General features: G+C 39.2%; 1 protein-coding gene across 1 annotated transcript; it reads right to left on the bottom strand.

The window, feature by feature from the left end:
• Positions 1-5,002: 5,002 nt before the first annotated feature.
• LOC128855804 (proline-rich protein 36-like) lies at positions 5,003-10,089 on the bottom strand. Its single transcript, XM_054090989.1, has 5 exons — positions 9,931-10,089; positions 9,808-9,857; positions 9,709-9,741; positions 9,444-9,643; positions 5,003-9,369 (listed from the first exon to the last, which is right to left on the bottom strand). Exons 2-5 carry the CDS (start codon positions 9,810-9,812, stop codon positions 5,120-5,122), a joined length of 4,488 nt encoding a protein of 1,495 aa, XP_053946964.1. The 5' UTR covers positions 9,813-9,857; positions 9,931-10,089; the 3' UTR covers positions 5,003-5,119.
• Positions 10,090-11,577: the final 1,488 nt, after the last annotated feature.

Here is an 11,577-nt window from a genome sequence, read left to right as displayed (position 1 = left end):
AAGTATAAATTCAAAAAATCATAAAGATCGGAGCACTAGAACGAAAGTTACAGACCGTGGAAGTGCGCGACCTTATTTATAAATGAAGTGCACGCAAAAATTTAGGCGCGATTATCTCGAAGTCTTGTTTTTTGAAAATTAACGTCGCGGTAATCATTATTCATCAAAAACTATTTCACCGATTTGCATACACTTTTTTTTAATTATTCGAAGTTACAACCTCGTGAATCTGAACGGTTCACTTTTTATAAATATTTGCATAGTTCACTGGAATTTTTTTAATTTTTCAACCCCTCAAAAATCGTTTTTTTGGTGCAAAGCGGTTTTCATATCGAGAAAAAATTTTTTTGGGTAATTAAACCGTTCAGATTCACTAAAAAACATTTTTCTACAATAACACTAGTCTACAAGGAAAAGTATCCGAAATAATTTAAACTAATATCTGCTTCTCTGTCCATGCAAAATTCGGATTGATAACTAAAATTAATTTATTAGTTTGAGTTTTTACGATAATCGTATCTTTCGTGTTTAATGGAACTAGGCCGACAAAATTTAACCAACATTCAGACCCAGAAACCAGACTATATATTTCCGAAGGTTTATGATGCGCTGAATCCAAATCTGGCCTCAGAATTGCTCTATCAGCTCTGGTTTTCGAGATATCCTAACCTAAAAGTGCAAAAAACACCATTTTTGCCCATATTTGAGGTTATGTAGCCTTGCAGATGTTTTCTTTCACCAAAATTAAAGGATGGCATCTTTAAATACAATCCTTCTTTTTTCAAATGGCGTTTTGTTTGCTCAAATATCATTTTTTTTCGCAGAGATATCGCATTTTGAAATTTTCATGTTTCGAAATTTTCCTACACCTGAAAATCGATTAAGATAACATAGACATGATATAGTCGCTTACTAATTTTCTTGGGTTTGAGGGCCTGAAATATATGGATTAATAGTATGTAAATTTGGAGTTTGTGGGAAAGCCTGCTTGCGGTTATGTGGGTTAGCCTGCTCGCGGTATGATAGGGGTGGTTTCTAGGGGTTAGGGCTGTGTGTGACTCGGTACCCAAAGGTTAGATAGTGTAGGGATGTGGTGAGTCAGCACACTTATGGTGTGAGACAAAATTTTAAGAAAAATAAGACTCAATTCAAGAAAATTAGTAATCGAATATATCATGTCTATGTTATCTTAATCGATTTTCAGGTATAGGAAAATTTCGAAACATGAAAATTTCAAAATGCGATATCTCTGCGAAAAAAAATGATATTTGAGCAAACAAAACGCCATTTGAAAAAAGAAGGATTGTATTTAAAGATGCCATCCTTTAATTTTGGTGAAAGAAAACATCTGCAAGGCTACATAACCTCAAATATGGGCAAAAATGGTGTTTTTTGCACTTTTAGGTTAGGATATCTCGAAAACCAGAGCTGATAGAGCAATTCTGAGGCCAGATTTGGATTCAGCGCATCATAAACCTTCGGAAATATATAGTCTGGTTTCTGGATCTGAATGTTGGTTAAATTTTGTCGGCCTGTGTAATCATTTATTTTTTTTTTGATTTCAGTAGAGCTGCTCATGCGCTACCGTGATCACAGCAAGCCTCTTCTAAAAACGGCGTTTCGGGGGGTGGGCGATTTCAACAATAAATAATAACATTTTTTAAAATAAAAACACCAAAATGTATTCTTCGAGTAACTCAACCTTCAGTATGATACATAAAAGTTCTAAAACATATTTAAAAAAAATAATGACAGTCGTCTATTTTTTCGGGCTCACAAGGCTCCTCTTAATATGGATGCCAAGTCATAAAAATATAGCAGGAAATAAACTAGCGAATACTGCAAAATATAAAATTCGTGCCATTCCCATAGCAGCCGGTTCTGCCTTACCGGAATAACTCAGATTTTCCCCGACCAAGGGCTGCCGCTCCACTAAACTAGGCCTGTCTAGTGCACCGTACATACCTATGAGAAAGTAGAACCAGAAAGGATTTTTTCAAAACTGATTTTACCAAACTGAAATAAAAAAAATAACCTTTTTAATTATGTAGGAGTAAATTTCTATTATCTTTATATATACAAATGAATGTTTGTCTGTATGTCCTCGAGGAACTCAAAAACTACTGAACCGATTATTATAAAAATTGGTATATATTATACCATATACATATGTATTTTTCCATTCGCCACTAAGTGGCGCTGCAGGTAGCAATTTCTGCCCCGTTCAACCGATTTTTTCGAAATAAATAAAATCAATAAAATGGTTTAGAATGAATTGAATATTTGTGTACTGATTTTTCTTTAAAGTTATTTTTCTTAAATTTATTTTAGTTGTTGGCCTAGCAACACGCGCCTAGTACAGCTAGTAATAAATATTTTTTTTTGTTTTTTTCTTTGTTTTTTGTTTGAAGAGTAATAAAACATTGGTGAGGACTGCAACGGGTGGATGGGTTCGAAACGCCAGGCATGAAAAACCAACTGATATAAGAAGTTATTTTCAATAGCCCGTTTTGCAATGGCAATCTCCGAGTGTATTTCTGCAACAAAAAAATGTCCTTATAAAGAATTATCAGCCGTTCGGAGGCTTCATAAAACTGTAGGTCCCGTCTTTTTGGGGACAAATTCAAAATGCACATCACAAACACCTCAAAAATATAGCCCATAGGGCGGCTTGAAGGCAGTTTATCCTCGATAGGGACACGATTTTCGATACTTGTGCCATTCGGTGCCGATAGTTTTAAAATTGTTTTAAATTTAAAAGATTTTTATATATTCGCCGTTGCTGTTTACAACCCCTTCCCACCTCTCGAACAATTTGTTGATGCCTTTCCGCCAAAAAACGCCTGGTTTGGTGTCAAAGTTGTTGAGCCAGCTTTTAAGGACCTTTTTGTTATAGAAGCTAACGCCCTTCATATGGTTTGACAGGGAGCGGAAAAGATGGTAATCGATCAGTGCAAGGTCCGGAGAATACGTCGGATGCTGTAGGACCTCCTATTCGAGTTCTTGCAGTGCGGCTTTGACGATTTGTGCAACATGGGGCCTGCTTTTATCGTGAAGGAGTATGGTTTGACCATGTCGATCAAGTCTTTTCAGCCGAATAACCTCATTCACGCGGGGTAGCTGGGCAATGTAGAGTTCCTTGTTGACAGTGACATTATTTTCGAGCATTTCCTAGTGCACCATGCCCTCCCAATCCCACCAAACATACATCAGGATCTTCTTTGGATCTTTGACTATCGGTTTTGGCGTATCTCCTGGGGCCACTCACTCCTTTCTTTGCTTCATATTGACGTATAGGCACCCTTTCTCATCTCCTGTGACGATTCGGTACAAAAAGCGCTGTTTGTGGCTGTGTTTTGTTGCTCGATGGCGGGCGAGATGCTGAGAAGCAATTTGAAGGCGATTTTCTTTGTTTCTTTTTTTTCGTTGTGCTCGTGTGGCACCGAAGCTCCCAATTTTTCGGTAAATCCCATGAGAGGAAAGGAGTAAAGATGATTGAGAATCGTTTTATGATCGCAGTTAATTTTTTCCGCCAATTCACGACTGGTTTTTTCGACCGTTCTCCTTCAAAAGTTGTTTGAGACGTTCTTCATCGAATTCAGAAGGCCTTCCGCTGCGGGACGTGTCATCGACGTCAAAGTCGCCATTTTTAAACTTTGCAGACCATTGTCGTGGAGTAGACTCACCTATGGACCTTCGCCATACACGTCGCAAAATTCCCGGGCTGTTTCGGCAGCTTTTTGACCTCGATGAAAAGCAAAGAAGAGCAGGTGTCTAATTTGTTGATTTTTGCCTCCTCGGTATTCCATTTCTTCCATCTCTTCTACATTTTCAAAATAAATATATTTAAAAAATAAAAAATATAATATAAAAAAACACATGTTTTTAATTATTAATTTTAATTTATCTAAAAATTAAATAACTTAGAAATACAATTAACATAGTTTTGTATAGTAGAAAGAGTTCTATCGAATGAAAACTTACCCAAATACCTTTGCCCAACAGCAAACAATTCGTTGTAAAATAAAAGATATAAAAATGCTATGAACTTATTCCCCAACCCAAAACATTTACTCCGTACATATACACGATAACCACAGCCGCGATTTTGGCCGAGTTTAACAAAACGAGCCAGTCGCTTTTCTCTCGTGCTAACCCGCGCCAGTTGGACCCACCAAGTGGACCAAGTCCTTCCCCACCTAACCTTTCCAACGCAAAGGAGACCTTCCTCTTCCTCTGCTATCGCCAGCTGGTACCGCATCGAATATTTTCAGAACCGGAGCGTTTGCATCCATTCGGACGACATGACCCAGCTAGCATAGCCGCTGGATCTTTATTCGCTGCGTTATGTCTATGTCATCGTAAAGTTTATACAGCACATTGTTCCAGTGCCTGCAATACTCGCCGTCACCGACGTGCAAAGGTCAAAAAATCTTCCGCAGAGTCTTTTTATCAAACACTCCAAACGACGCCTCATCAGATGTTGTCATCGTGCAAGCTTCTGCGCAATAGGACGGGCATAATGAGAGACTTATAGAGTGTTAGTTTTGTTTATTTAAAGAGGACTTTACTACTCAATTGCCTACTTAGTCCAAAGTAGCACCTGTTGGCAAGAGAGATTCCTCTCTGGTTCCTAGATAAACGAAGCCTCTTACAACCTCGAAATCTTTACTGTCAACAGTGGCGTGGATGCCAAGTCCACGCAAGTGGGAAAAGTCCCTGATTGCCATTCAATTGGGAATAGCCAGGACGATTCTTTTGCATACGATCCAAGTAGCTCACAACATCCCGGCTCCAGAGGATAGCTCTCGTACATCCTTTTGAGAGCGAGCTAATGTGAGAAGGCGAAACAACCCAGGATACAGGGTTGTGCGTTAGGTTTGGGACCTGCCACATAAAAATCCTCCCCCAATGAAAATCAAAACAAAGCCTCAGATGAAAACTGCTTTGACTACTACCAACAATAGGAAAAAACTCCGATTTAAGCAAAATTTGTATGTATATGTATGCTCTTATTTCATGATTTGTTGGATACCAAATAAATTTGTTTAGTTTATTTTAATCTTAGTATATTTTGTGTTTTAAACAATTTTCGCTTTCTTGTTTTACCAATGAGTTTTTAACATGGATCATTTCTGTTAGGTCGAGCATTTGTAAAACCAGCACACGGATCACATTCATCAACGTCTTGAACCGTTGGACAGCAAGGACTACAAGGATCGCAAGCATTTGAGTTATTGCGCGAACGAATTTGTTCAAAGAATGGCGCATAATTTGCCAAACCAGAGAGGCCTCTAGACGATGTTGATGTATATTTACCAGTCGCACCTCCTCTACGAGGAGCTGAAGAAGACATATCTGTCGAGGGTATTGTAGATGCAAACGATATCGGCGATATATCATTGATATCTTGCACTGGTCTTCGTTGCCTTGATCGCTGTGATGGCGACCCCGAAGGAGCTGATGACATTTTCCGTTGCTGCGGACGTCTTGCGGATCGAGAGCCCGATGGAAATGAAGTGCCTTGTTGCGAACGTCCTGTTGTAGACATTCGCATAGATGGTGGACTAGGTGGCATTGAAATATCACCAAGATTTTCACTCGGTAGTGACATACTTCGCCTTTGACCTTGACTGCCTGTTGGACCTTCCGCAGCACCGTTCGTATATATCTGCGTAATAGAATGAACTGACGTAGTTATTTTGAGTTGCTCTTGTGCAGCATCAATTAATGGTGATTGTCCCCGCTGCCGTGTAGATCTAAATGGTTTATCCTCTCTCGTACCCGGCGTTACGCTATGTTCTTGTTGATAGGATCCACTTTGTTTTATTGTAGTATGCGTTTTCTCCACAGTGGCTGGACCTCCTCTACCTTCGGAACCAGATCGAATGTTACCATTTCTCGGAGCATTGCCTCTTCCTGAATCCTCTTGACTATACGATAGACGACGTCTGGCTGTCTGGGGCCTTGGTGTACCAACCGATTGTTGGGTGGACTGCATTTCCGGCAATGTTGGCATAGATTCATCAGCTATTCTCGGATCTAAGAGGAATCGCCTATCGAGAGGGGATTCATATGAAATATCCTCCAAAGTCGGCATACTGATACTTGAAATGTGTTCACTAGCTGGCGATCTGTAAGAAGGCGTCGATATATTTCCTAGCAATTCACTTGGCAAGTCTGTAGGGAAAACAGGTGTCCTGGGTGGCGGAGTCTGCTGGTATGATGGCTGACTTATGTCGTCAAGTCTTTCGCAAGGGTAGTCTGAGGATAGATAGCGCATTTGTGGCGAGGCTCTAGGTGGGCCACTGAAAAATGCAGGTTCACTTATGTTCAGTAATTGTTCGCTGGGCAAATTCACTGGGAAAGGACGTCCTGGCGGTAAGCCAATGGGTGTAGGTGAACGTAAAGAAATACGAGCTAGGGGGGGTGGAGGCGAACAGACTTCGCTTGGAGGTGACGATCTAAGAGAAAAGCGTCGTGAGGAAGGATCTCTTTGAGGGGACCGTGCCGGCGAATGCGTTGGGGTTCTACTACGCATGCAAGGATCAGATGGGCACGGCCCAGATTGGTAGGCCGCATTGGAAGCAGATGGTGATGACGAATAGGAAGATGCAAATTGCGGCGGACTTTCGTCTGCTAGTCTGGGATCCAGTAGAAATCGCCTATCCAGTGGTGAACCACACGAGGCATTTTCGAATGATGGTATTGTCATTTCTTCCAGCATTTCACTTGGATATGAAATAGATGGGGTCGGAGGAGTTCGAAATGAGGGAGCAGAAACTCTTGATAGCTGCTCCTCGGGAATACTCGATAAATGCTGCAAAATATTTTCCGTGGACATAGAAGGCAAATCATCAGCACATGGCGGGCTCATATCGACTAAATTTTCATTTGGCATGTCCGAAAGGTCAAAGCTCAAACGCCTACGAACACAGTTTCGCAAATTTTCGATTTGTGAACCGGGCATTGTATTTTGAGTGTGAACTCCCGAGTCCCCTGAAGGTGGTGCCAACCTGCCTGGGGAACGTGGAAATTGCGTCTTAATCTCTTTAGTGTGTGTTTTTACAGAACCGCATGGATCAACTGTTATGGCAATATATTTAGCGGTATTTTGAAGTTGTCCGTTCTCATTTTCAGTGCGTTCTATAACAGTTTCTCTGACACATTCATCTGGAGGCATTCCTCTTCTGCCCACACTAGCGGATCCTGGTGCTCCACGCTGTGGAGTATCTACTTTACATTTTAATTCTTGGAATCGCTGAAGAATTTCGCAGTACGTTTTGTCGAAACTCGAAGCGTCTCCTGCACCTGGTGTTGAAGGTCTTTTAGGAGAAACTCCACGTGATCTAGAAGAAGCCATTGATGGGCACGGCGCATTGGAAGCAGGTGGTGATGACGAGTAGGAGGATGCAAATTGCGGCGGACTTTCGTCTGCTAGTCTAGGATCCAATAGGAATCGCCTATCCAGTGGCGAGCTACACGAAGTATCATCAAAGGAAGGCATCGTCTCACTTGAAAGATGTTCACTACCAGGTGATTGATACATTGGCTGACTTATATCGCATAGCATATCTGATGGCAGATCATGTGGCATTGATGGCGTTCTGGGAGCTGTTGTATTTGCATAGGATGGAGCGCTAATATCAGCTAAACACTCGTTGGTCATGTTACTTGGAAATTGTCTGCGTGCGAGCGAAGCTCGGCGCAGAGCACTGAAATTTACAGGTGGGGTTCTTATGGGAGTAGGAGAACGTAAGGAGAAATGTGGTGCTGGTGGTGTAGGTGAGCAAATAGGAGATAGACTACGCGAACGTTGCTGGCTTGGCAATGGCGAAAAATGTCGTGAAGACATTGATCGCTGAGGCGATGCTACTCTGGAGCTTGGTCCACGTGATGAAGGCGATCTGCGCGGTGTTCTCGGCTGCATACTTGGTGCAAGTGATCTACAGGGCGACGATGCTCTAGATGATGCAAAATCAGGTGGACTCTCATCCATTATATTAGGATCCAACAGAAACCGTCTGTCTAAAGGAGAACCACAAGATGTATCGTCAAAGGAAGGCATTGACATGCTAGACAAACGTTCGCTACGTGGACTCTCATACATCGGCTGGCTGATATCACATATTTGCTCAAACGGCAGATCATGGGGCATAGAGGGTGTGCGCGGAGGTGGGGTCATCTGATACGATGGTTCACTTATGTCACCCAGACATTCACTCGGTAAGCTATCTGGAAATGGTCTTGCGTACGGTGACATTGATGAACTTCCAACTAATGTCGGTTCGCTAACATCCATTAGACATTCGTCGGCTAAGGAGTATCCACCAACCGGTGTGGGCGAACGCAATGAAAAGTGTGGTGCTGGAGGAGTCGGTGGACATACCGGAGACGGAGAGCGTGACGGGGACCGTGACGGGGACGAACGTTGTGACATAATCTGAGACAGATTGAATCTACGTGCTGGAGACGAACGTTCCCTCGTGGAAGTGGCCTCATACGATTGTTGTGGCTGACACTCTGCAGGCAGACATGGCGTATCTCCTCTAGAGTACGAGCGCCTTGATGATGAAGCACCAGAGCTGGCAAATTGTGGTGGACTTTCGTCAGCTAACCTTGGATCCAAAAGAAACCGCCTGTCCAAAGGGGAACCACAAGAGGCGTTTTCGAATGAGGGCATTGTCATTTCATCTAACGCCTCGCTGGGATATGACAATGAAGGTGTTGGCGGTGAAGCAAAAGGCAGAGGGCTGACATCACAAATCATATCAGAGGGCAAATTCTGTGGCGTTTGTACTCTTCGGGGCGAGGGTGTTCTCGGTGCGTCACAAGGTGTTTGTGCAAATGAGGGCACTGAAACGTCTTCCAAGCATTCGCTGGGGTACTGCACAGGCGAAGGCTGAAATCTTATTGGCGAATAATGAGGTGGTGTCGGCGTAGGAGTCCGTGGCGTTGGTGCACACACATCCGGCGTATCCATGAGACCTATGGGTGTATAATGTGGCTGAGGCGTAGGTGATCCTACTGGGCTGTCATACATCGGAGCCGACATATCATCCAAACATTCACTTGTATATGACTGTCGTCGTTGTTGTTGTTGCATTGGTGGCGATTGCGCCGGCCAAGGTGAAGCGTCAGATATATCACAAAAATCCGGTGCGGATATGTCGGAAATATTCGGTGTTTGCTGTTGCTGTGGACACACATTACACTCCCCCTCATCATAAGCCTCGCTAAATTGTGGATTTGAAAAATCATCTATTTGCTCCGATGGCAGATCGCTTATATTAAATCTAGGCTGTTGTTGATAGGGTGGCCTGGCATTTTGTCTGCGCATCGCCTCAAAGGCACTAGCATCCGTTTCATCTAATGACGAATAGAATAACCAATGAGCGCATATGTTAATGAGCACACGCCATAACGGTATAACAGATGCTTACAAGCTAAGTTTTCGAACATGCGCGGATGTCGAAACTCTTCATCTTCACATAAACCAAACTCTCGTGCTTCATATTGACGCGGAGAAGGTGGAAAATGAGTTGAAGATTCGGCCAAACACTGTCTGCCACGACCTGCTTGTGCTGGCTGATACCCACTTACACGTTCCTCATCTATATGGTGCATACTATTGAAATTAGTTCTTCGAAGAGAAATATAGGTACGATTATCGAATGTGCAACGCAATGCAAATATTGGGCAAAATACCTGCGATTTTCAAAATACGAGTCATGAGGATTGCTGAAAACAGAAACAGCTAAATATTTTTCAAATAAGGGCTAGCGTTTTGGGTGGCACTGCAAATACCTCATTTTGTTTAAAGCTCCAAAAGTCCAGCTTTTCACTTCATCAACTTTCTAAGGCAATATAATTCAGTGTGAAATGTTATAAAATACAAGTCCCATGTCCTGTTGCTATTTGAAAATATACCTTTGCACTTAAGCTGGTTCTAAAATTTAGTCAGACGACCGTTTTGGTAAAACAAGAAACTAGAAGATTTTGAAATTAGTTTGTACGAACAATTTTGTTATGAAAATAAATGTTGTATAAAAATAAATTTTTTTTGACTAAAATTTTTGTATTGTGCTATTTTTGAAAATCCAGATTTTGTATGTTAACATTCAAAAGTAATTGTAAAGTGAAAAGTGCTTGAAGTAGCTGCCAGAAAGCAAAAAAAAAGTGTGACCATTTTCTAGCACTTCAAGAATAAAATATTATTAAAATAAGAAATGTTTAAAAAAAATTTCGTATTTTCTTTTTTTTTTTTTTTAATTTTAATTTTGTTAATAGAAAAATTTTAATTTTTTGTTCGAAAAATTATAATTTATTTTTTAAATTTTTTGTTCGAAAAATTTTATTTTATTTTTTAATTTTATGAAAATAAATCTTTTCGACTCAAATTTTTGTATTGTGCCTTTTTTGAAAATCCAGATTTTGTAACATTTCAAAATTAATTGTAAAGTGAAAAGTGCTTAGCTGCCAGAAAGTGAAAAAAAACAAGTGTGACCATATTTTGACACTTCAACAATAAAATGTTAATAAAAACAGAAATGTTTAAAAAAAAATTCGTATTATTATTTTTTTTTTAATTTTAATTTTTTTTTTTTTGTTCGAAAAATTTTAATTTTTTGTTCGAAAATTTTTTTTATAAATATAAATTTGTTTGACTAAAATTTTTGTTTCTACTTTTTTTGAAAATCCAGATTTTGTAACATTTCAAAAGTTAGTGTAAAGCGCAAAGTGCTTGAAGTAGCTGTCAGAAGGCAAAAAAGTAGGACCATGTTTTAGCACTTCAAGAATAAAAAAAGAATGTTTAAAAAAATCGTATTTTTATTTTTTTTAATTTTTTGTTCGAAAAATTTTAATTATTTTTTGTAATTTTTTTGTTCGAAAATTTTTTTGTATAAAAATAAATTTTTTGACTAAAATTTTTGTATTGTGCTATTTTTGAAAATCCAGATTTTGCAACATTTCAAAAGTAATTGCAAAGTAGTAGTACAAAGAAGTAGTTACCAGTACTTGAAGTAGTTACCAGAAAGAAAAAAGGGTGACTATGTTTTAGTACTTCAAGAATAAAATGTTAATAAAAAAGATGTTTAAAAACAATTTTGTATTTTAATTTTTTTTTTAATTGTTTTTTTTTTTTTTTTTTAATTTAATTTCTTTTTAAATTTTGTTCGAAAAATTTTAATTTTTTTTTTAATTTTGTTCGAAAATTTTTTTTAAGAAAATAGATTTTGTATAAAAATAAATTTTTTGACTAAAATTTTTGCATTGTGCTATTTTTGAAAATCCAGACTTTGTAACATTTTAAAAAATAATTGTTAAATGAAGAGTGCTTTGGGTAGCTGCCAGAAAGAAAAAATGTTTTAGCACTTCAAGAATAAAATAGTAATAAAATAAGAAATGTTTAAAAAAAATTCAAAATTTTTTTTTAATAATTTTAATTTTGTTCGAAAAATTTTAATTTTATGTTCGAAATTTTTTTTTATGAAAATAAATTTTGGTTAAAAAAAATTTGTTTGACTAAAATTTTTAAAGTAATTGTAAAGTGAAAGTGCTTAAAGTAACTGTTAG

Source organism: Anastrepha ludens, chromosome 2, assembly GCF_028408465.1.
Source record: "Anastrepha ludens isolate Willacy chromosome 2, idAnaLude1.1, whole genome shotgun sequence".
Taxonomy (NCBI): Eukaryota; Metazoa; Arthropoda; class Insecta; order Diptera; family Tephritidae; genus Anastrepha; species Anastrepha ludens.
This window is presented reverse-complemented; position numbering and strand designations above follow the sequence as displayed.